This window comes from Coregonus lavaretus, assembly GCF_964263955.1.
Source record: "Coregonus lavaretus genome assembly, chromosome: 31".
Taxonomy (NCBI): domain Eukaryota; kingdom Metazoa; phylum Chordata; class Actinopteri; order Salmoniformes; family Salmonidae; genus Coregonus; species Coregonus lavaretus.
The window spans coordinates 7,830,520-7,857,258 of NC_140018.1; the positions used below are offsets into that span (position 1 = coordinate 7,830,520).

Consider the following 26,739-nt stretch of genomic DNA (forward strand, 5'->3'; position numbering starts at 1 on the left):
AGACCACGCCCCCTGTCGGTGAGTACGAGGTAGGTCTCTCTGCGTAGTAGTTTTCAGTTTTTTGAAGAAAATGGCGGAAAGCGAGCTCAACGTTGACAGCATCATCTCCCGATTGCTTGAAGGTATGATATTTCATGTTATTTTGCAAGTAACCTTGCGGTTATATGGTGGAGACAGCACTTACACGTGTAACATGATGTCATTTTCAGGTGTCAAATAACGAATGTAGCCTTATATTTGGCATTGGCCAGTTGAGTTTGCGAGCTAGCTAGCTAACGTTAGCGCGTCAGAAGGTGGTTCAACAAAGTAGTGTCAGTGACTAGCATTAGCTAGCAGTGTAGCTAGCTACCCTATCTAGGATGAGCTAGCTACAATTTAACGGCAACTAGCTAGCAAGCCAACGTACCTAGCTGACAAGACATGTCGAAAAGGCAACATCATTTTGAATATAAATGTCTGTTGTCACGTTTGATTTGTTATTAAGCTATCATGCAAGCCAATGACAACGTTAACTAGCTTACCAAACAAGCTAGCCAACTAACATAGTTAGCGATTAACGTTAGCAAACTAGCTAGTTAGCTATATTCTTTGCCTAGCACAGAACAGGGATGTTGCTGTTTTTTGTATATATTTTAGTGGCTAGTTAGTACCGACCGTTGGCGAGTAAACGTGAGTTTTTACACCTTGACGAGAGAGGGGCTTTGCGAGTGGACAGCTTGGTTTGCCAGCGGTAGCACACCCCAGCTCGGTCTGTGTTGACTGCAAGCCACCTACTGTTAACTAACTAGTTAACTACATTCACAATGGTTTTCAATACACGCCTAGGGGCTATTCGGTTGTTGGTGAAGTAGCTAAGAATGTCTGTAGTCATATGTGTATAGCAAGAACACAGAAAAACCCTAGAATGCATCAATTCAAATAGCCCTAACATTAATTTTAACTGCCCTCTTGGTGGCTATTCAGTTTCGCATCAATAGTATGTTTAACTATTCATTAACCGCTCTCAATGTTGGATATGTACCCGAGCGTTTTATTTCTGAGCATGAATCACCTATGGAAAATTCTCAAGATTATAATTTTCCAAACATTAGAAGCCTTCATAATCTTGGTTTCTTTTCTCATAATTAATACATTTCGAAACAACCAAGGGGAATTTCAAGGAGATATTAAGGAGTGAATGATGGGGTGTGAAAGTGAAATTATGGCGCATTTCCATACAGGATTTACCCCGGTGTTTTACCCAAAAGGCTCTACGTGGGCCGGAACCAATGGCTCCTGTGGACCTGCTCTCACTTGGGGCCAAAGCCAGGCCACTGGTACTGTTCAGCTGGTATTTACATAACAATGGCTAACTGTGACCTTTAACACCTCACAAAGCAACTGTTTTGATTATGCAGAGGTTGTTGATTCTGCTCCTCACAAGTTATCTCTGTCAGCCCTACCCCATTCATAGATGCTAACTGCTTTAGCGCCTATTGATGATAGTATCTTCTGGACTGTTTCCACACAACAAGCAGTACCAGATGCATCAAGTCTGACACCAACAGGCTCCGAAACAGCTACTATCCTCAAGCTATAAGACTGCTAAATAGCTAACAAAATGGCTTCACGGACTATCTGAGTTGACCCCTTATATTTTTGCTCTGTCTCTATGCACACTCACAGGACTCCACACACAATGACACTCCAACACACATGTAACATGCACACACATGTATACTGACTCTACACACACATGCACACACACCTCTCCATTTACGCTAGTCACCTTACCCCTATACCTATCTACACTACAAAGTATGTGGACACCTGCTCGTTGAACATCTCATTCCAAAATCATGGGCATTGATATGGAGTTTGTCCCCCCTTTGCTGCTATAACAGGCTTTCCACTAGATGTTGGAACATTGCTGCGGGGAGTTGCTTCCATTCAGCAACAAGAGCATTAGTGAGGTCGGGCACTGATGTTGGGCAATTAGGCCTGGCTCACAGTCGGCGTTCCAATTCATCCCAAAGGTGTTCGATAGGCAGAAACTCAAACAGGAAATACCCGTGCTAAGGACTATTCAACGCTGGTCTGACCAATTGGAATCCACGCTTCAAGATTGTTTTAATCACGTGGACTGGGATATGTTCCGGGTAGCTTCTGAAAATAATTTAGACGAATACACTGAAACGGTGACTGAGTTTATCAGGAAGTGTATAGGTGATGTTGTGTCCACTGTGACTATTAAAACCTACCCTAACCAGAAACCGCGGATAGATGGCAGCATTCATGCCAATCTGAAAGCACGAACCACTGCATTCAACCATGGCAAGGTGACTGGGAATATGGCAGAATACAAATAGTGTAGCTACTCACTCCGCAAGGCAATTAAACCGTCAAAACATCAGTATAGAGACAAAGTGGAGTCGCAATTCAACGGCTCAGACACAAGACGTATGTGGCAGGGTCTACAGACAATCACGGACTACAAAAGGAAAACCAGCCACGTCGCCGACACCGACATCTCACTTCCAGACAAGCTAAACACCTTCTTCGCCCGCTTTGAGGATAACACAGTGCCACTGACGAGGCCCACTACCAAGGACTGTGGCCTCTCCTTCTCCGTGGCCGACGACATTTAAGCATGTTAACCCCCACAAGGCTGCTGGCCCAGACGGCATCCCTAGCCGCGTCCTCACAGCATGCACAGACCAGCTGGCTGGTGTGTTTATGGACATATTCAATCTCTCCATTTCCTAGTCAGCTGTTCCCACATGCTTCAAAATGGCCACCATTGTTCCAGTACCCAAGAAAGCAAAGGTAACTGAACTAAATGACTATCGCCCTGTAGCACTCACCTCTGTCATCATGAAGTGCTTTGAGAGACTAGTTAAGGATCATATCACCTCTACCTTACCTGTCACCCTAGACCCACTTCAATTTGCTTACCGCCCCAATAGATCCACAGACGATGCAATCGCCATCACACTGCACACTGCCCTATCCCATCTGGACAAAAGGAATACCTATGTAAGAATGCTGTTCATTGACTATAGCTCAGCATTCAACACCATAGTACCCTCCAAGCTCATCATCAAGCTGGAGGCCCAGGGTCTGAACCCGCCCTGTGCAACTGGGTCCTGGACTTCCTGACGGGCCGCCCCCAGGTGGTGAAGGTAGGAAACAACATCTCCACTTCGCTGATCCTCAACACTGGGGCCCCACAAGGGTGCATGCTCAGCCCCCTCCTGTACGCCCTGTTCAGCCATGACTGCGTGGCAAGGCACTCTCCCAACTCAATCATCAAGTTTGCAGATGACACAACAGTAGTAGGCTTGATTACCAACAATGACGAGACCGCCTACAGGGAGGAGGTGAGGGCTCTGGGAGCGTCAACAAAACAAAGGAGATGATCGTGGACTTCAGGAAACAGCAGAGGGTGCACCCACCTATCCACATCGACGGGACCGCATTGGAGAAGGTGGAAAGTTTCAAGTTCCTTGGCGTACACGTCACCGACAAACTGAAATGGTCCACCCACGCAGACAGCATGGTGAAGAATGCGCAACAGAGCCTCTTCAACCTCAGGAGGCTGAAAAAATGTGGCTTGGCACCTAAAACCCTCACAAACCTTTACAGATGCACAATTGAGAGCATTCTGTCGGGCTGTATCACCACCTGGTACGGCAACTGCACCGCCCGCAACCGCAGGGCTCTCCAGAGGGTGGTGCGGTCTGCCGAACGCGTTATCGGCGGAAAACTACCCGCCCTCCAAGACACATACAGCATCCGATGTCACAGGAAGGCCAAAAATATCATCAAGGACATCAACCACCCGAGCCACTGCCTGTTCACCCCGCTATCATCCAGAAGGTGAGGTCAGTACAGGTGCATCAAAACTGGGACCGAGAGAATGAAAAACAGCTTCTATCTCAAGGCCATCAGACTGTTAAATAGCCATCACTAGCACATTAGAGGCTGCTGCTGCCTATTGAAATCACTGACCACTTTAATAATGTTTACATATCTTGCACTACTCATCTCATGTGTACAGTTGAAGTCGGAAGTTTACATACACATAGGTTGGAGTTATTAAAACTCGTATTTCAACCACTACATACATTTCTTGTTAACAAACTATAGTTTTGGCAAGTCGGTTAGGATATCTACTTTGTGCATGACACAAGTAATTTTTCCAACAATTGTTTACAGACAGATTATTTCACTTATAATTCACTGTATCACAATTCCAGTGGGTCAGAAGTTTACATACACTAAGTTGACTGTGCCTTTTAAACAGCTTGGAAAATTCCATAAAATGATGTCATGGCATTAGAAGCTTCATTCATCATTTGAGTCAATTGGAGGTGTACCTGTGGATGTATTTCAAGGCCTACCTTCAAACTCAGTGCCTCTTTGCTTGACATCATGCGAAAATCAAAAGAAATCAGCCAAGACCTCAGAAATAAAATTGTAGACCTCCACAAGTCTGGTTCATCATTGGGAGCAATTTCCAAATGCCTGAAGGTACCACGTTCATTTGTACAAACAATAGTACGCAAGTATAAACACCATGGGACCACGCAGCCGCCATACCGCTCAGGAAGGAGACACGTTCTGTCTCCTAGAGATGAACGTACTTTGGTGCGAAAAGTGCAAATCAATCCCAGAACAACAGCAAAGGACCTTGTGAAGATATTGGAGGAAACAGGTACAAAAGTATCTATATCCACAGTAAAACAAGTCCTATATCGACATAACCTGAAAGGCCGCTCAGCAAGGAAGAAAAAAATGCTCCAAAACCACCATTAAAAAAAGCCAGACTACGGTTTGCAACTGCACATGGGGACAAAGATCATACTTTTTGGAGAAATGTCCTCTGGTCTGATGAAACAAAAATAGAGCAGTTTGGCCATAATGACCATCGTTATGTTTGGAGGAAAAAGGGGGAAGGCTTGCAAGCTGAAGAACCCCATCCCAACCGTGAAGCACGGGGGTGGCAGCATCATGCTGTGGGGGTGCTTTGCTGCAGGAGGGACTGGTACACTTCACAAAACAGATGGCATCATGAGGAAGGACAATTATGTGGATATATTGAAGCAACATCTCAAGACATCTGTCAGGAAGTTAAAGCTTGGTCGCAAATGGGTCTTCCAAATGGACAATGACCCCAAGCATACTTCCAAAGTTATGGCAAAATGGCTTAAGGACAACAAAGACAAGGTATTGGAGTGGCCATCACAAAGCCCTGACCTCAATCCTATAGAAAATGTGTGGGCAGAACTGAAAAAGCATGTGCGAGCAAGGAGGCCTACAAACCTGACTCAGTTACACCATCTCTGTCAGGGCGAATGGGCCATAATTCGCCCAACTTATTGTGGGAAGCTTGTGGAAGGCTACCCGAAACGTTTGACCCAAATTAAACAATTTAAAGGCAATGCTACCAAATACTAATTGAGTGTATGTAAACTTCTGACCCACTGGGAATGTGATGAAATAAATAAAAGCTGAAATAATCATTCTCTCTACTATTATTCTAACATTTCACATTCTTAAAATAAAGTGGTGATCCTAACTGACCTAAGACAGGGAATATTTACTAGGATTAAATGTCAGGAATTGTGAAAAACTGAGTTTAAATGTATTTGGCTAAGGTGTATGTAAACTTCCGACTTCAACTGTATACACTGCATTCTATTCTATAATATTCTACTGTATTTTAGTCCATGCTAATCTGTCATTGCTTGTCCATATACAGTGGGGAGAACAAGTATTTGATACACTGCCGATTTTGCAGGTTTTCCTACTTACAAAGCATGTAGAGGTCTGTAATTCTTATCATAGGTACACTTCAACTGTGAGAGACGGAATCTAAAACAAAAATCCAGAAAATCACATTGTATGATTTTATGTAATTAATTTGCATTTTATTGCATGACAAGTATTTGATCATCTACCAACCAGTAAGAATTCTGGCTCTCACAGACCTGTTAGTTTTTCTTTAAGAAGCCCTCCTGTTCTCCACTCATTACCTGTATTAACTGCACCTGTTTGAACTCGTTACCTGTATAAAAGACACCTGTCCACACACTCAATCAAACAGACTCCAACCTCTCCACAATGGCCAAGACCAGAGAGCTGTGTAAGGACATCAGGGATACAATTGTAGACCTGCACAAGGCTGGGATGGGCTACAGGACAATAGGCAAGCAGCTTGGTGAGAAGGCAACAACTGTTGGCGCAATTATTAGAAAATGGAAGAAGTTCAAGATGACGGTCAATCACCCTCGGTCTGGGGCTCCATGCAAGATCTCACCTCGTGGGGCATCAATGATCATGAGGAAGGTGAGGGATCAGCCCAGAACTACACGGCAGGACCTGGTCAATGACCTGAAGAGAGCTGGGACCACAGTCTCAAAGAAAACCATTAGTAACACACTACGCCGTCATGGATTAAAATCCTGCAGCGCACGCAAGGTCCCCCTCCTCAAGCCAGCGCATGTCCAGGCCCGTCTGAAGTTTGCCAATGACCATCTGGATGATCCAGAGGAGGAATGGGAGAAGGTCATGTGGTCTGATGAGACAAAAATAGAGCTTTTTGGTCTAAACTCCACTCGCCGTGTTTGGAGGAAGAAGAAGGATGAGTACAACCCCAAGAACACCATCCCAACCGTGAAGCATGGAGGTGGAAACATCATTCTTTGGGGATGCTTTTCTGCAAAGGGGACAGGACGACTGCACCGTATTGAGGGGAGGATGGATGGGGCCATGTATCGCGAGATCTTGGCCAATAACCTCCTTCCCTCAGTAAGAGCATTGAAGATGGGTCGTGGCTGGGTCTTCCAGCATGACAATGACCCGAAACACACAGCCAGGGCAACTAAGGAGTGGCTCCGTAAGAAGCATCTCAAGGTCCTGGAGTGGCCTAGCCAGTCTCCAGACCTGAACCCAATAGAAAATCTTTGGAGGGAGCTGAAAGTCTTTATTGCCCAGCGACAGCCCCGAAACCTGAAGGATCTGGAGAAGGTCTGTATGGAGGAGTGGGCCAAAATCCCTGCTACAGTGTGTGCAAACCTGGTCAAAACCTACAGGAAACGTATGATCTCTGTAATCGCAAACAAAGGTTTCTGTACCAAATATTAAGTTCTGCTTTTCTGATATATCAAATACTTATGTCATGCAATAAAATGCAAATTAATTACTTAAAAATCATACAATGTGATTTTCTGGATTTTTGTTTTAGATTCCGTCTCTCACAGTTGAAGTGTACCTATGATAAAAATTACAGATCTCTACATGCTTTGTAAGTAGGAAAACTTGCAAAATTGGCAGTGTATCAAATACTTGTTCTCCCCACTGTATGTATATTTTCTTAAATTCCAGTTTTGTGTGTATTAGATATATGTTGTAAAATTGTTAGATATTACTTGTTAGATATTACTACACTGTCGGAGCTAGAAGCACAAGCATTTCGCTACACCCGCTATAACATCTGCTAGACACGTGTATGTGACAAATAAAATGTGATTTGATTTGGAGATGAGGGCAGGGCTCTGTGCAGGCCAGTCAAGTTCTTCCACACCAATCTCAACAATCCATTTCTGTATGGACCTCGCTTTGAGCACAGGGGCATTGTCATGCTGAAACAGGAAAGGGCCTTCCCTGAACTGTTGCCACAAAGTTGGAAGCACAGAATCATCTACAATGTCATTGTCTGCTGTATAGTTTAGATTTCCCTTCACTAGAACTAAGGGGCCTAGCCGGAACCATGAAAACAGCCACGGACCATTATTACTCCACCACCAAACTTTACAGTTGGCACTATGTATTCCGCCAAGTAGTGTGCTCCTGGCATCCGCCAAACCCAGATTTGGCCATTGGACTGCCAGATTGTGAAGCGTGATTCATCACTCCAGAGAATGCGTTTCCACTGCTTCAGAGTTTTTAGGCGCTATGCGCTTCAGCACTCTGCGGTCAGGTTCTGTGAGCTTGTGTGGCCTACCACTTAGCGGCTGAGCCGTTGTTGCTCCTAGACGTTTCCACTTCACAATAACAGCACTTGACCAGGGCAGCTCTAGCAGGGCAGAACTTCAACAAACTGGCTTGTTAGAAAGATGGCATCCTATGACGGTGCCACGTTGAAAGTCACTGAGCCTTTCATTACTGGCCATTCTACTGCCAATGTTTGTCTATGGAGATTGCATGGCGGTATACACCTGTCAGCAACAGGTGTGGCTAAAATAGCCGAATCTACTAATTTGAAGGGGTGTCCACATACTTTTGACCATGTAGTATACCTCTATCACTCCAGTATCCCCGCACATTGTACACTGAACAAAAATATGAAGGTAACATGTAAAGTGTTGGTCCCACATTTCATTAGCTAAAATAAAAAATAACAAGAAATATTCCATACGCACAAAAAGCTTATTTCTCTCAAATTTTGTGCACAAATTTGTTTACATTCCTGTTAATGAGAATTTCTCCTTTGCCAAGGTAATCCATCCACCTGACAGGTGTGGCATATCAAGAACCTGATTAAACAGTATGATCATTACACTGGTGCACTTTGTGCTGGGAACAATAAAAGGCCACTTTAAAATGTGCAATTTTGTCACACAACACAATGTTTTGAAGGAGCGTGCAATTGGCATGCTGACTGTAGGAATGTCCACCAGAGCTGTTGCCAGAGAATTGAAAGTTCATTTCTCTACCATAAGCTGCCTCCAACATTGTTTTAGAGATGGGTCGGCCTGGCTCCCAAGTGGGTGGGCCTATTTCCTTATATGAACTGTAAATCAGTAAAAGTGTTGCATGTTGCGTTTATAATTTTCAGTATAAATATGGTATTGGAACTGACCCTGTGTAGGCCTATATATAGCTTCTTACTTTCTCGTGTTTTTATTTTTATTTTTAGTGTATTTTTGTTCTACCTTGTTATTTCTTAGTACTACATTGATATTGATCACGGCATTCTTCGGTTTAGAGCTTGCAGGAAAGGGCATTTCACTGTACTTGTGCACGTGACATTAAAACGTGAAACTAGGCCTACAAAAACTACAGTCAACCTCATCTGTATTTATTAGCCTAAATAATACACACTGTGAATGAATGAAAAGCATTTTGCCATCAAATTATACACAACACGCTTCCAAGACACTTTGGCCCACTTGGAACACTGCACACAGCAGCAGTGACAACCACTTGCTCTCTCTATCTCCCTTCATGTTGTCAGCACATAGCTGAACACGAAATGGCATGCCTTTAAAAGAAAAACCCAACTCAATTTTATCCAGCTCCTAGCCGGGAGGTTGACTCAGTGACTCCTTAAAAACCATTAGCCAATCGATTACTGTTAATGAAAGTCAAATTGCTGTGACCTGCAATCCTCTGCCATTTGTCTAGTCGAGCAGAAGGCCTTTTCTGAATGTTATTAGGTATGCAGTAGTCATCATTCTATTAGAAATCGGTTAGGGCCTTGACGTTGTTTTTGTTTCAACAGCGTTATTATTGGTCAAAGTGTAAATCTATGCCATCTGATCTGAATGAAATTACATTGCTATTGTTTTTATTTTTATGACATTGGAATGTGAGGTTTTGCAACAATATCATATTTCTTTGGTCCAACTTTTGTTTCTTCTTTTAGGGCTTACACGGTGGTTTCACATTCCTCACTGATTTGAAGACCATAAAAGCACATGAAACACAGTCAGCATGATTACAATGGAAAGCAGGGTCATGACTCATGGTTGTGATGATTGATCGCCCTATCTTTCTGTCAAGTGCGAGGATGCCGTCCAGGGAAGATAGTCCAGATGACGGAGGCGGAGGTGCGGGGGTTGTGCATCAAGTCCCGGGAGATCTTCCTCAGCCAGCCCATCCTACTGGAGCTGGAGGCTCCGCTCAAAATATGTGGTCAGTACGATAAATTCTCCCGCTTGCTCTATCCTTACTCCGGGGCCCTCTCTCTCTCTCGCTCTCTCTCCCTTAGAGCACAAATACCGTATGAGAAATGTATGAGTCATACCAGGGTTAGAAAAATATAAAAAGCTGGCTGAATAAAGACATAGGCCTAATGTTTGTGATTTTACATGGCCATGAAAACGGCATCCAGAAGCCTACCCAAATCAAATTTGATTTGTCATGTGCCGAATACAGCAGGTGTAGACTTCACCGTGAAATGCTTACTTACGAGCTCTTTCCCAACGATGCAGAGTTAAAAATAAGGAAATGAAAACATAGGGAATAAAATACACTAAGGAAGCTATATACAGGGACTCATACCTTTCCTCATAGAAATCTGTAGGCAGATAAAACTACAGATACCTATACATTCACTGGTGTCCTGGCACTATCCATACCATTCTGTTCATTCGTATTTTTATGGTCCTGGCACTATCCTCACCACACACAGTGTTGTCTTTAAGCCAAAATGTCAGAGAGAAAGGAGAGGATAGGGTAACACATTGGAGAGACATAGACCTAGCTCAGTAAGTAGAGCAGGAGGATATAAATGCTGTCTCCCTCGAGTGTCTGCGGCTCTGCAGGATGGGGCCATCTCCTTCCATCAAGGACACAATCTGGCTCAAGTCCACTCACTCTCTTCTCCACTCCTTCCAGGTGTCCAGGGCTCACTTTAAAAAAGAAAGACACTGTCAATCTCAATGTGACTTCCCTGGTTAAATAAAGGGTACATCAAATAATGGTAGTCTCACAACCCCTCTGCTCTCTCTCTCTCTAGGGGATATCCATGGCCAGTACACAGACCTGCTGCGGCTCTTTGAGTACGGGGGCTTCCCGCCGGAGGCTAACTACCTGTTCCTAGGGGACTACGTGGACCGAGGCAAGCAGTCCTTGGAAACCATCTGCCTACTGCTGGCCTACAAGATCAAATACCCTGAGAACTTCTTCCTGCTCAGAGGAAACCACGAATGTGCCTCCATCAACCGCATCTACGGTTTCTATGACGAGTGTAAGACGCGGAAGCAGTGTCACACACACACAATCTGAATCAGTTATCTTTTTCAGTGAGGATGGAGGATCCATAATGGTAATGCTTTTGGGATCTCTACTATCAGCATAATTCCATGTCCTTTCTATGTTGTGTTCCCCAGGCAAACGCAGATTCAACATAAAGCTGTGGAAGACCTTCACAGATTGCTTCAACTGTCTGCCCATTGCCGCTATAATCGATGAGAAGATCTTCTGCTGCCATGGAGGTATGCATGGGGGCTTATCTATCAATTCAATCTATTATTATTATTATTATTATTATTATTGAATATTATTAATTAACAATCATCCCTTTTCCTCAGGTCTCTCTCCTGATCTGCAGTCCATGGAGCAAATCCGACGCATCATGAGGCCCACTGATGTCCCTGACACAGGTGTGTTAACGTGTGTGTGGGGGGGGGGGGCGGGGTTTACATGTTCTGTGATGTATTTGTGACTGGCTCTGACTGTGCTGACTGTGCTAGGCCTGCTGTGTGACCTGCTGTGGTCAGATCCAGACAAAGACGTGCAGGGCTGGGGGGAAAACGACCGGGGCGTCTCCTTCACCTTCGGGGCCGACGTGGTCAGCAAGTTCCTCAACCGCCATGACCTGGACCTCATCTGCAGAGCCCACCAGGTAGAGCCTTCATACTGACCTAATGTAGGAGATGCTGAGTAGGGCTGTGACGATACCGGTGTCCCAACACAAAGCAGACCAAAGTCTTTGGTCCTTTAAAAACCTGCTGTATGTAAAACATTGTGTGCTGAAACTTGGAAAATAAATAAATGTGACTCTGGATGATAGGGGCTGCACGATTAATCAAATTCAAATCGAAATCGCGATATTGACGTGCAATATCCATATCGCAAGAGGCTGCGATTTTCTATTTTCTTTCAAACTTCGCTAATACAATGAAAACTAGATTACGGTATCTCCTCCAATGAGATGCGCTAGATTCCGTTCATTCACTCTCTACATGCACAGAGGATGCTGACCAATCACAAGCGGACTCTCTCACTCTGCATGGCATGCACATGCGGGCCAATCACAAGCGTGCGTCCCTGCATAGAGCGCGCAGTTAGATGCTGGTGAGAAGAGAAAGGGCTTCACCAAAGACAGGACAGTAGGTTGTTTAGAAACTCTGTTGCTTCACCTCAGTGTGTCGGAAATATGAGTAGTGCTAATGAGAACGTTGATTTGGTGCCAAAGAAGGGCTCATCATCAGTGATATGGCAAACCAATGTCAACCAAATGCAAGTGTGCAAAAAGTGCCTCAGAGTCGTGGCGACAACAAGAGGCAACACGACAAATGCAGTTCATATAAGGAAATCAGTCAATTTGAATAAATTCATTGGGCCCTAATCTATGGATTTCACATGACTGGGCAGGGGCGCAGATCCATGCCCTCCCAGGACCGCCCCTGGGGAGCCAGGCCCAGCCAATCAGAATGAGTGTTTCACCACAAAAGGGCTTCATTACAGACAGACGCCGGTTGGACGTACTGCCAAATTTTGTAAAACGACGTTGGAGGTGGCTTATGGTAGAGAAATGAACATGCAATTCTCTGGCAACAGCTTTGGTGGACATTCCTGCAGTCAGCATGCCAATTGCATGCTCCCTCAAAACTTGAGACATCTGTGGCATTGTGCTGTGTGACAAAACTGCACATTTGAGTGGCCTTTTATTGTCCCCAGCACAACGTGCATCTGTGTAATGATCATGCTGTTTTAATCAGCTTCTTGATATGCCACACTTGTCAGGTGGATGGATTATCTTGACAAAGGATAAAATGCTCACTAACAAGAATGTAAACAAATTTGTGCACAATTTGAATACATTTAAGATTTTTGTGCGTATGGAACATTTCTGGGATGGAACATTTCTGGGATCTTTTATTTCAGCTCATGAAACATGGGACCAGCACTTTACATGTTGCGTTTATATTTTTGTTCAGTTTACATAATTACACAATCATAAGTTTCCTATTCCATCTGCAGCCTATGGCTGCCTGAATAAATAATTCACTTAGGTTCTTTAATTACTCATAATGGTAAAATACACTATATATACAAAAGTATGTGGACACCCCTTCAAATTAGTGGATTCGGCTATTTCAACCACACCCGTTGCTGACAGGTGTATAAAATCGAGCACACCGCCATGCAATCTCCATAGACAAACATTGGCAGTAGAATGGCCTTACTGAAGAGCTCAGTGGCTTTCAACGTGGCACCGTCATAGGATGCCACCTTTCTAACAAGTCAGTTCGTCAAATTTCTGCGACGCTAGATCTGCCCCGGTCAACTGTAAGAGCTGTTATTGTGAAGTGGAAACGTCTAGGAGCGACAACAGCTCAGCCGCGAAATGGTAGGCCCCACAAGTTCACAGAGTGGGACCGCCGAGTGCTGAAGCGCGTAGTGCGTAAAAATTGTATGTCCTCTGTTGCAACACTCACTACCGAGTTCCAACTACCTCTGGAAGCAACGTCAGCACAAGAACTGTTCGTCGAGAGCTTCATGAAATGGGTTTCCATGGCCGAGCAGCCGCACACAAACCTAAGATCACCATGTGCAATGTCCAGCGTCGGCTGGAGTGGTGTAAAGCTTGCCGCCAATGGACTCTGGAGCAGTGGAAACGCGTTCTCAAGTAATGAATCACGCTTCACCATCTGCCAGTCCGATGGACGAATCTGGGTACGTCTGGAGAATGCTACCTGCTCTAATGCATAGTGCCAACTGTAGAGTTTGGTGCAGGAGGAATAATGGTCTGGGGCTGTTTTTCATGGTTCGGGCTAGGCCCCTTAGTTCCAGTGAAGGGAAATCTTAACGCTACAGCATACAATTACATTCTAGACGATTCTGTGCTTCCAACTTTGTTGCAACTGTTTGGGGAAGGCCCTTTCCTGTTTCAGCATGACAATTCCCCCGTGCTCAAAGCGAGGTCCATACAGAAATGGTTTGTTGAGATCGGTGTGGAAGAACTTGACTGGCCTTTCACAGAGCCCTGCCCGCAACCCCATCGTACACCTTTGGGATTAATAGGAACGCCGACTGCGAGCCAGGCCTAATTTTCCAACATCAGTGCCCGACTTCACTAATGCTCTTGTGGCTGAATGGAAGCAAGTCCCCGCAGCAATGTTCCAACATCTAGTGAAAAACCTTCCCAGAAGAGTGGAGGCTGTTATAGCAGTAAAGGGTGGACCAACTCCATATTAATGCCCATGATTTTGGAATGAGATGTTATACGAGCAGGTGTCCACATACTTTTGATAATGTAGTGTAGGAAATAGGAGCTCAATGTTAGTCATTAATTAATGAATAAGTGCTGCACTTATAGCACACTATATTTTGATCATGTTAAAAATGTGTTTGTTAATATACACTGCTCAAAAAAATAAAGGGAACACTTAAACAACACATCCTAGATCTGAATGAATGAAATAATCTTATTAAATACTTTTTTCTTTACATAGTTGAATGTGCTGACAACAAAATCACACAAAAATGATCAATGGAAATCAAATGTATCAACCCAATGAGGTCTGGATTTGGAGTCACCCTCAAAATGAAAGTGGAAAACCACACTACAGGCTGATCCAACTTTGATGTAATGTCCTTAAAACAAGTCAAAATGAGGCTCAGTAGTGTGTGTGGCCTCCACGTGCCTGTATGACCTCCCTAAAACGCCTGGGCATGCTCCTGATGAGGTGGCGGATGGTCTCCTGAGGGATCTCCTCCCAGACCTGGACTAAAGCATGGAACGAGACATGATGTCCCAGATGTGCTCAATTGGATTCAGGTCTGGGGAACGGGCGGGCCAGTCCATAGCATCAATGCCTTCCTCTTGCAGGAACTGCTGACACACTCCAGCCACATGAGGTCTAGCATTGTCTTGTATTAGGAGGAACCCAGGGCCAACCGCACCAGCATATGGTCTCACAAGGGGTCTGAGGATCTCATCTCGGTACCTAATGGCAGTCAGGCTACCTCTGGCGAGCACATGGAGGGCTGTGCGGCCCCCCAAAGAAATGCCACCCCACACCATGACTGACCCACCGCCAAACCGGTCATGCTGGAGGATGTTGCAGGCAGCAGAACGTTCTCCAGGGCGTCTCCAGACTCTGTCACGTGCTCAGTGTGAACCTGCTTTCATCTGTGAAGAGCACAGGGCGCCAGTGGCGAATTTGCCAATCTTGGTGTTCTCTGGCAAATGCCAAACGTCCTGCAACCCCCACCTGTGGACGTCGGGCCCTCATACCACCCTCATGGAGTCTGTTTCTGACCGTTTGAGCAGACACATGCACATTTGTGGCCTGCTGGAGGTCATTTTGCAGGGCTCTGGCAGTGCTCCTCCTGCTCCTCCTTGCACAAAGGCGGAGGTAGCGGTCCTTCTGCTGGGTTGTTGCCCTCCTACGGCCTCCTCCACGTCTCCTGATGTACTGGCCTGTCTCCTGGTAGCGCCTCCATGCTCTGGACACTACGCTGACAGACACAGCAAACCTTCTTGCCACAGATCGCATTGATGTGCCATCCTGGATGAGCTGCACTACCTGAGCCACTTGTGTGGGTTGTAGACTCCGTCTCATGCTACCACTAGAGTGAAAGCACCGCCAGCATTCAAAAGTGACCAAAACATCAGCCAGGAAGCATAGGAACTGAGAAGTGGTCTGTGGTCACCACCTGCAGAACCACTTCTTTATTGGGGGTGTCTTGCTAATTGCCTATAATTTCCACCTGTTGTCTATTCCATTTGCACAACAGCATGTGACATTTATTGTCAATCAGTGTTGCTTCCTAAGTGGACAGTTTGATTTCACAGAAGTGTGATTGACTTGGAGTTACATTGTGTTGTTTAAGTGTTCCCTTTATTTTTTTGAGCAGTGTATATGTAGCTCAGTTGGTAGAGCATGGCGCTTGCAACGCCAGGGTTGTGGGTTCTATTCCCACGGGGGTCCAGTATGAAAAATGTATGCACTCACTAACTGTAAGTTGCTCTGGATAAGAGCGTCTGCTAAATGACTAAAATGTAAATGTAATAATCCTATCTATTATCATATGTAGCCTATAACAATGTTGGACAAGATTTGTTTCATTTGGTTTTGTTTTCAGTTAGCACAGAATGTATTCATATGATATCAATTTAGAAGTTATGGTTAAAACAAGTGTCAGGGTAGAGAACATGTCTGATGAAATTAGCAAGTTTTCACCCAAGGGCTTGAAAATCGCAATTCATAATCACAATTGCAATATCTCGCAAAGAAATCGCAATTAGATATTTTGTTCATATCGTGTAGCCCTACTGGATGACAACATAATGTTGTTTGTTTTCAACATTAGGGCTGTTTTCCTGAAGAAGTTAAATCCGCTTTGTGTTTTGTTTACTTGCCATGATACTAACGAGTATCGCGATACTGTTATCGTCCAGGCCCTAATACTGAGGGCTATGTTCATTAGGATATATGAGATACTGAGGGCTACGATGTTCATCAGGATGCACGAGATACTGAGGGCTATGTTCATTAGGATGCATGAGATACTGAGGGCTATGATGTTCAGTAGGATGCATGAGATACTGAGGGCTACGATGTTCATCAGGATGCACGAGATACTGAGGGCTATGTTCATTAGGATGCATGAGATACTGAGGGCTATGATGTTCAGTAGGATGCATGAGATATTGAGGGCTATGATGTTCAGTAGGATGCATGAGATACTGAGGGCTATGTTCATTAGGATGAAACTCTAAAGGATGTTCATTAACTCAAAAGTGTTGTTCTGTACCTGAAGGTTGTTGAGGATGGCTACGAGTTCTTTGCCAAACGGCAGCTGGTGACGCTGTTCTCGGCTCCCAACTACTGCGGGGAGTTTGACAACGCTGGGGGCATGATGAGCGTGGACGAGTCCCTCATGTGTTCCTTTCAGGTGAGAACAAACACACAAACTGTGGATGAGTCTCCTAGTGCTGTTAACACACTAGGGATTAATACTTTCTCTCTCTCTCAGATTTTGAAGCCGTCAGAGAAAAAAGCTAAGTACCAGTATGGGGGGGTGAACACGGGACGCCCTGTAACCCCGCCTCGTACTGCCCAAGCCCCAAAGAAGAGGTGAGCGCCTGGCCCCCTGTCTCGCCTCCTTGCACCCTTTCCTCTGTTGCCCCCTGCAACGTCCTGTCCCATCCCTCCCATCTATGGGAAGCGCTCTAGCCCCCCCTGACCTCCACTCACCTATTTCATGTGTAAAATATTAAATCTTTGCTGTGAACAATGTTTTTTTTTTCTTTGCTTGTTTGTTGGTATTTTTTATTAATAATGTAAGTGACTTGTGGTTTTTCAATGCTATGAAATGGGTTGCTAAGGTGCAGCAATATGATACACATTTTGTGGAAAAGGGCAACGCATTTAGAAAGGAGGCTTTTCTTCCTTCAGATATTGAAAAAGTATTGAATTTGATTTGTGTGTGTATGTGTGCAAGTGAGTGAGGTGGGTTATTTACCCCAGCCAACAACGTTGACTCTTCAAGACAAATAACGTAAGAGATATCCTCCCCACCCAGTCTCACAATTTACCCTGCTAATGTGTAACCTTCTCACAATATTACTAATAACATGGCCGTTTTCCTCCTACGGTTTGGCTACAGTAACTGAGTGGAATGGTTTTGCCTCCTAGTGAGTTTGGAGAAAGTCATTTTTACCTCGTTGGACTCTAAAACGTTTTCTCTTAATTGAGACACTAATGAAGTATTAACAACAATTACGTTGAAAGTACTTGTACAAATGCATATTATCAGAACCATACAAAATGACAGTATATACACACGGGGCATGCATTGTATACACACATTCTGTACATATTAACTGTGTATACATGTTAACAGTTAACTACTAGTACAGTTAAGGTTCTGTGTCCTAACTCAAAGGGTTCGCAACAAATGGATGTTCCAAATGCCTGTTGGTTTTGAATCAAGCTTGTCCACCACCACACCAGCCCTCTCCTCTTATCCCTTAATCCACCGAACCTGCTTCCATTGCTGAAGACTGTTTATGGACATCTCTTTAACTGTGTGCCTGTGAGAATGCATAGATTGTGGTGGCTTAGGACATTAAGGCCAGAGTCAAAGGCACCTGATTTCTATTGGTGTTCAGTATTATTTTTCTAATTCACACGACCAGTTGGCCCCACTAGACGATTACAATAGTTGTTTTTAACTTTACACAAGCTGTTTTCAGCAGTCACCATTGCCCCTGCAGTTCTTGTAAACATGGCATATTACATCACACGGGGGTCAAGCGCATGCTTACCAAGCTTGGAGTGAGTCCGAGATGGCACTTTGTACTCGGAGCGGGATCACTTAGACATTGCTGCCCCCTAGTGGTAGATTTTAGGACAGCCGAAAGAGGCTGACGATGTCAACAACCAGCAAGGCATCAGAATGTGAATACAGTATGTTTACCTTTCCGGTAAACTGATTACAATATCCGGCTCCTTATTATTATTGTCATCCAACTAATGAATATTCAAATAACATTTGAGTTTTTTTTAGTTCGCCTATATCTTTTGCCTTGTTCTCATCTGTCGGTCTCTTCAAGTTGGAAACTGTCAGTGTTTTAAACCATTTTGAGATTTGTACAATTTTCGTTCGACTCTTTGAATGGAATAAATGGAACTGTGCCGTTGACCCTGCCTCTCTTGTCTGTCATTATTCTTTGGGCTGCCTTCAAACCCACAACGCAGCAACTCAATGGTTTTTAATGGGAGCAGTGCGTTGGAGGGCCTAGTGTTGTGTTCTGCTGTCTGCCATTACAGTAATGACATCCGTCAACCATTTGAAAATGTAGAACAGCGGTTTTACCAAATCATTTGGACATGCGTTTATGTTTTGGTTTTAAGGCACCCTTGGCCTACTATATGTCGGTTACATGATTATGCCATACCTTTTGGTTAACTAATCAGTCTGGGCTGTTAGAATTGTTTTGTACAAATGTGATTCTTTATACCAGAAGTGTCATACACGGCCTGGTTTTCCTAGCCCACAAGTATCTATACAGTAAACAAATGTATATACACTGCTCAAAAAAATAAAGGGAACACTAAAATAACACATCCTAGATCTGAATGAATGAAATAATCTAATTAAATACTTTTTTCTTTACATAGTTGAATGTGCTGACAACAAAATCACACAAAAATTATCAATGGAAATCAAATATATCAACCCATGGAGGTCTGGATTTGGAGTCACACTCAAAATGAAAGTGGAAAACCACACTACAGGCTGATCCAACTTTGATGTAATGTCCTTAAAACAAGTCAAAATGAGGCTCAGTAGTGTGTGTGGCCTCCACGTGCCTGTATGACCTCCCTACAACGCCTGGGCATGCTCCTGATGAGGTGGCGGATGGTCTCCTGAGGGATCTCCTCCCAGACCTGGACTAAAGCATCCGCCAACTCCTGGACAGTCTGTGGTGCAACGTGGCGTTGGTGGATGGAGCGAGACATGATGTGCTCAATTGGATTCAGGTCTGGGGAACGGGCGGGCCAGTCCATAGCATCAATGCCTTCCTCTTGCAGGAACTGCTGACACACTCCAGCCACATGAGGTCTAGCATTGTCTTGCATTAGGAGGAACCCAGGGCCAACCGCACCAGCATATGGTCTCACAAGGGGTCTTAGGATCTCATCTCGGTACCTAATGGCAGTCAGACTACCTCTGGCGAGCACATGGAGGGCTGTGCGGCCCCCCCAAAGAAATGCCACCCCACACCATGACTGACCCACCGCCAAACCGGTTATGCTGGAGGATGTTGCAGGCAGCAGAACGTTCTCCACGGCGTCTCCAGACTCTGTCACGTCTGTCACATGTGCTCAGTGTGAACCTGCTTTCATCTGTGAAGAGCACAGGGCGCCAGTGGCGAATTTGCCAATCTTGGTGTTCTCTGGCAAATGCCAAACGTCCTGCACGGTGTTGGGCTGTAAGCACAACCCCCACCTGTGGACGTCGGGCCCTCATACCACCCTCATGGAGTCTGTTTCTGACCGTTTGAGCAGACACATGCACATTTGTGGCCTGCTGGAGGTCATTTTGCAGGGCTCTGGCAGTGCTCTTCCTGCTCCTCCTTGCACAAAGGCGGAGGTTGCGGTCCTGCTGCTGGGTTGTTGCCCTCCTATGGCCTCCTCCACGTCTCCTGATGTACTGGCCTGTCTCCTGGTAGCGCCTCCAAGCTCTGGACACTACGCTGAAAAGACACAGCAAACCTTCTTGCCACAGATCGCATTGATGTGCCATCCTGGATGAGCTGCACTACCTGAGCCACTTGTGTGGGTTGTAGACTCCGTCTCATGCTACCACTAAAGTGAAAGCACCGCCAGCATTCAAAAGTGACCAAAACATCAGCCAGGAAGCATAGGAACTGAGAAGTGGTCTGTGGTCACCACCTGCAGAACCACTCCTTTATTGGGGGTGTCTTGCTAATTGCCTATAATTTCAACCTGTTGTCTATTCCATTTGCACAACAGCATGTGAAATTTATTGTCAATCAGTGTTGCTTCCTAAGTGGACAGTTTGATTTCACAGAAGTGTGATTGACTTGGATTTACATTGTGTTGAGCAGTGTATATTACTTTTTTTACACTGATGTGGAACACGTTATGTTATCTCTTAGATGTAATGTCCCCTGTTTAGGGGACCTGCGTGGTTCTGGTACCGGTTCTGACTGACATTTTCACTTATGATTTTATCTGTGGACACCGTAGATCGAAATGGCTTGCATTGAGCGATAGCCCCGGTTCCCAAGGACACAGTAGTATATTTTCTGAGCCTGTTTCACATAGTATGTGAAATCTGAAACCACTTGAAGCTGGGATGTCCCTCCTACCATTTCATTCCCTCTTCCGACTGTCCAACTCCTGCCTGAACCCTACATCACAGCCACTGACAAAGCACATGCCTGCAATCCTTAGATAGTAGCGCAGCTGGAGAGAGTGGTTTCATCACTATAGCACACTTAGAGATCGATTTACAGCCATTAAAATAATTGATGTTAAACACAAAACACTGTCATAGACGGACAATATTAATAGCTAGAGCTCTGAGACGTTCACAGCGATCAGGTCAGACGCTTTAATAAAGAGACCTTTAGAAAATATGCACATTTTCTAACGCTAAACATACAAATATGTATTTGACAGTTAAGGTGAAATCTTATAGTTCGTTTTATAATTTGATTATACTATATTTAGAAAGCATATGTCATTGCAAGCCTTATTCATACAGTTTTGCTGAATAGGAAATACAAAATATTTCATTTTTATATTTGTACTTGAGCTTGTGTCCTCAAAAGTGACTAGACCTCAAAAATGTATAACTACTTTTACCAGAAAGGTGAGATTTTAACCTTTCTTGGAGTATGCAGCATTACTAGTTATTGTTTATGACCCTCATGATAAATAATTACTTTTGGGTATTACAGATTACATTATCAATTACATTTTATACAAGTAATTAGAAATTAAAACAGAAATTCCATACATCACTAAAGATGATAGAAAATGTATGGTAATCACTTGACAGTGTTTTTGGACAATAACAGAGTTGTAAACTATATGTATCAATCAGTCCCGTGTAGCTCAGTTGGTAGAGCATGGTGTTTGCAACGTCAGGCTTGTGGGTTCGATTCCCACGTGGACCAGTATGAAAAAAAATTGATGCACTCACTAACTGTAAGTCGCTCTGGATAAGAGCGTCTGCTAAATGACTAAAATGTAAAAATCAGGGTTTGAGGGCCTGCAGGACTGACTGGGGCACTTTGCTGGCGTAGTACTGGTGGTTGCGTAGAGTGGCCAGCACCCCGGCAGAGTTCATGTGCTTCACGTTAGCATCGTAACGCAACGCACTGCCATGCATGTCTGTCAGCTTACCTGCAGAGGGACAGACAGAAACAAACACATAGCAGGCAATATTATTACTGTCATTACTCATAATTAGAGGTACTTTCAGTAAGATCGAGAGGAAGGATGTTGCTTACCTCCTACTGCATGCAGGATGGCTTCAGGGGCACATGTGTCCCACTTTTTAGTTCCTAGACTGGCAAAGACATAGGCTGAGGCCTTCCCCTCCACAAGCTGAACAATCTACACAAAGAAAGGGTTCAACAGAGAAATAATACATTTTATAGTTATGTTGATACCTTTGCACCCCCATACCTTCTCATCCCTGTATATTTCACCTTATTTCCTGCTCCGCCAACTCTTATCACATCATGAGGTTCCATGGCATCCACGGTGTCTGTGACGAGTTTGTTGCTGTGGGAACGGGTGGTGGTGACTATGCGTCGGCCATCCGGGACCTCCTGTAGCTCGAACCCAAAGGCGCCCAGTCCCGGCATTCCCCACAGAGTTCTCCCCATTTCTGCTGTCTCCGTCCCCAGCTGTGGATACAAAACACAGGACATTACACACTCACGGACCAAGGTCGTGTTCAATAGGGCACACTGTAGCAAAACGTTTTGCAACTGAAAAATCTGTTTTTATTGGAAATCTGGTAACACTTCCCTATTTCTAAAATGTTTTCTCCCTACTGAACATGCCCTGATAGGTGAGAGGGTATAAGGCAGAAAAATTATTTGTCGTCAATAATTTGTTGGTACCTGGTAATTGAAGAAGGGCTGGTTGATGACCCCAGCAATGGCCTTCCCTCCATATGCAATGCCAATCAGTACAGTCACGTGATCAAGAAGCCCTGAGATCAGATAACATGTTAGCTGAAGGGAACACAAACAGTGGACTTCACACAAATATTGACATCCTACTGTACAACTAGCATCGACATCCTACTGTACAACTAGCATCGACATCCTACTGTACAACTAGCATCGAAATCCTACTGTACAACTAGCATCGAAATCCTACTGTACAACTAGCATCGACATCCTACTGTACAACTAGCATCGACATCCTACTGTACAACTAGCATCGACATCCTACTGTACAACTAGCATCGACATCCTACTGTACAACTAGCATCGACATCCTACTGTACAACTAGCATCGACATCCTACTGTACAACTAGCATCGACATCCTACTGTACAACTAGTATCGACATCCTACTGTACAACTAGTATCGACATCATACTGTAGTAGTTTTCCAGCATGAAGAACAAACAAGTGATGTAAGGGTAGTATAATAGCACATAAAGGGAAAAAAGGATAGAGAAGCCCAAACATTCCTCCTTTACCCTTCACCTATTCTGCCCTTGTCCCTCCCAGTCCCAATGACCTCCCTCTGTCACCATACGGAGAGCCGTGCTGAGAAGCTAGGCATCCGACCCCTTATGACCCATCTGGACCTGATCTGACAGGTAAAGACACTTCGCCGCTGCTCAGCAGGGATGACATGAGAGAGAGAGAGAGCGAAAAAGAGGGAATCAGCACTGATGATTAGGAGATGTGACTGAATGAAATGTTCCCCAGATTTTTGTCAGAGAGGAAAATGCATAGGTCTAAGAGGAGAAGAGTAGTGTAAGAGAAGACTGAAATATCTAGTCGTAATCAAGGGTGTGTGTTGGAAGCCTGTAATTAGTGATCTAAACAAAAGACTGGCAAAATAATAACACCGTAGTAAGTTTGTTTACCTTCAGTGTATTCTTTAGTGCCATCAAGGGGGTCGACCCACACAACCAGCTAAAATTCAGACACAGGGACAGTCAAACACAGAAACACAGGTGGAATAAGAAGTCAGTACACAGAAAATGATCAAAATCAGGACAGTAGGTTTCGGTTTCAGCTCTAAAGTCCATGTGTCTCACCTCCTCCTCTTTCAGGGCACTGTATTCCAATGGACAGGACTTATGTAAAATTTCTTCAGACTGACCGCTCTCAATCAGGTCCTCTTTGACAGCCTCCTCTGGCAGATCCTGATGTGTGAGAGATGTTCACTGTTAAGACAGGGATGTTGTGCAATGTGTTGTGTACTCTAATCTTTACATCAAAAAACATTGGTCAGTAACATTAGGACATATCATATTCATGCAAGTTGCAGGGATTTACATTAAGGTCTGAAAGGCACTTGCCCATCAGACAAGTCAGCAGTATTTTTTGGTTGCCCAAAGATTAGTCACATGCCTGAATTTTTAAAAAGTAATTTGTTTACACACAAAATTGCGATAACTTGCCGGACACTTAATTAAACAACGCATTAAAATCTGTTTTACTGGCCTGCTACATCGGACGCATAACTTAGGCAGAACGTGAGACGCTCCAATTCATTTAAACGAAACCTGGGCGTAAGAGCAGACTCAACTTGCCCGACTGCTCAGTTCACTTGCCCCAGACAATAGTGCAAACCTTAACGTCAATACCTGACGTTGCACACACCCACCTCCTCTCCGATTATGGTGATTTTGGGGAAGCTTTTCGATAGGGAGGCACATATGCTCTGCTGGACTAGCCTGTCTGCCAGTGTCTGTAGATCGTTAGCCCCTGTCTGTCCACATGAGAAAGAGAGATCATTTATAAACACAACATTCAGGCTCCATTTCACTGTCCCATCAATTTCCCTCAATTCAGCACTTTGCCCCACTCTCTGTTCAGTCAGTCCTACCTTTTCCACGATTCCCAGCTCTCCGCTGTGAAGAACCCTCCTTATGATGGCTCCTGCCTTCTCTGCCACTGCGTAAGCCGAAGCAACCAAACGCATCACCACTGCTGGATTTCCCGACATTGCTGATGGAAGGAGAGATACAAAAGTGTACAGCTCCGAGATAAAAAAAAAATATAATATGTACCCTCAAGACGTTTAGACCCATATGATCACTCACATTAGTCAACAATAGTCAATTCAATGAATCAACACAACCCTCTACCTGTAGTAGGGGAAAGGACAGTATTTGCACTGTCACCATTACATGGGCTAAAGCACACCTTTAAGCACTTATAGACTACCTGTCCTTACACACACCTATATCAATGACACACTCTCACACACCTGAAATTAAGTAGCTACAGCAGGGGTAGGCAACCCTGGTCCTGGAGTGCCATAGGCACTTCATGTTGTTGATTTAACCGACTGGAAGACCAGGTGTTTTGAATTTAGGCAATCATTGAACTGATCAATTAGCTCAGTTGGTCTGGTGTGGTGCCTAGTTGGAACTAAATCCTGCAGTACTCCAGGAACAGGGTTGCCTACCCCTGAGCTAAGTAACAAGCAGTGTGCCAGGCACTAGGCTCATTTATGCAGTTATTGAAACTGAGTACCCTTCTAAACCCAACTGCCAAAGGTTACTAGCTAGCTAGGCATGTGTGTGTGTTATAGTGCTACTGCATGAAACCTGCTGATATTTTGAAGGAAATCGGCCTATTCTTTAACTTTTATTCCCCATGCATTAGACTACTAACTACCTAACGTGAGTGTCACAAGTCTGCAGCCCCAGTAGTGCTGGTTAGCTAGCTAGCTAATCGTATCTAGCTGATGTCGAAAGCAATCTCCATTGAGCTAACAATAACAATTCACTCAGCATTGAGGACACTATTTTCCCTGACGATTAACAATGCACTTAAAGCCACCACAATAGCTAGCTAGCTACCTCACTAACGTTTAATGAAAGAAGAGAATGGTACTTACTCGTGTCTACTTTAGATGTGACAGCTCAGGACTGGTTGTAAATGGAAATCCTGGAGAAGCGGAAATGTTATGATATCATGGTTAGCAGTAGCATTAAGAAATGATGGGTCCAAGTGCCCGACGGATTCGTGCTCGAGCCGGTTGCAACGTGCATGTTCGTTCGCGAGCCTTTAGCTTTAGGCTAGCTGTAGCTCGAGAGAGTGGCAGTTGATATTTGAAAATTGTTTGAAATAATGGAGTCAACCTGCTGAAACGGGCTAAATGGTAAATATAATGATATTTTAATTTATTTTAGTTTGATTATTAAAACAACAGCCAGTAAATTAGCCGAGGCAACGTTTATTTACCTTTTGTTTACCAAGTATCAACTGGCCAAACCAGATAATGTTACATACTGATAATGTTAATGGTGCAACCTAATCGAGAAAGATACGCTAACGTTAGCTAGCTAGCTACTGTATTATCGGTAATTGTCCTAGCATTAACTAGCTAACGTTAGATACCTTTAGCTAGCTACATAGATAATGTTAATGTTAGCTAGCTCTAACTAGCTAGCTAGCTAGCTAACGTTATGTGCAAAAAAATAAACTGTTCTTACTGGTGGATTTATAAAAAAGCTAACGTTAGCTAGCTTTTTATTTTTTTTACCTACTGTAGCTACGCTAGCTAGCTTACCTATGTATCTAGCTAGCTAAATAACAATGTTCGCTAACGTTAACGTTACATAATCGTAGCTAGCTGGCTTTTGATACCATTTACTAACATTTAGACACTAAACAATGACTTGCTGATGCTACCATATGTATTGTCTATTGAGAGGCTTTGAAGCCACCTGTTGGCAATATTGGCACTCCCCAGTAGCAATAATACTCCATAGGAATGAATGGAATTCTACAGTATTTAAATTAAAGGACAAAATTACATGTTTTTAAGTATGTTTTTGTTGTAGCACGGACAGTAACTTAACATTAATAATTTCAAGAAAAATATATGTTAAGGAAAAAAAATCCTAATCAATCTACACACAATACCCCATGACGAAGCAAAAACAGGTTTTTCTAATTTTTTGCTAATGTATTAAAACTCAAAAACAGAAATACAGTATTTACATAAGTATTCAGACCCTTTGCTATGAGACTCGAAATTG

At 44.1% G+C, this 26,739-nt stretch overlaps 2 protein-coding genes across 2 annotated transcripts; one reads left to right on the forward strand and one right to left on the reverse strand.

The window, feature by feature from the left end:
- The first annotated feature begins 58 nt into the window (after nucleotides 1–58).
- On the forward strand, nucleotides 59–18,651 carry LOC311106964 (serine/threonine-protein phosphatase PP1-beta catalytic subunit-like). Its single transcript, XM_084149380.1, has 8 exons — nucleotides 59–122; nucleotides 9,769–9,900; nucleotides 10,727–10,957; nucleotides 11,100–11,204; nucleotides 11,301–11,372; nucleotides 11,463–11,614; nucleotides 16,765–16,899; nucleotides 16,981–18,651. The coding sequence occupies exons 1-8, from the start codon at nucleotides 71–73 to the stop codon at nucleotides 17,083–17,085; spliced, it is 984 nt and encodes a 327-aa protein (XP_084005506.1). The 5' UTR covers nucleotides 59–70; the 3' UTR covers nucleotides 17,086–18,651.
- A 2,428-nt stretch (nucleotides 18,652–21,079) lies between these two features.
- Nucleotides 21,080–25,703, reverse strand: bpnt1 (bisphosphate nucleotidase 1). Its single transcript, XM_084149373.1, has 9 exons — nucleotides 25,593–25,703; nucleotides 24,573–24,694; nucleotides 24,351–24,455; nucleotides 23,779–23,886; nucleotides 23,605–23,653; nucleotides 22,619–22,710; nucleotides 22,199–22,399; nucleotides 21,998–22,103; nucleotides 21,080–21,890 (listed from the first exon to the last, which is right to left on the reverse strand). Exons 2-9 carry the CDS (start codon nucleotides 24,690–24,692, stop codon nucleotides 21,742–21,744), a joined length of 930 nt encoding a protein of 309 aa, XP_084005499.1. The 5' UTR covers nucleotides 24,693–24,694; nucleotides 25,593–25,703; the 3' UTR covers nucleotides 21,080–21,741.
- Between the last annotated feature and the right edge of the window lie 1,036 nt (nucleotides 25,704–26,739).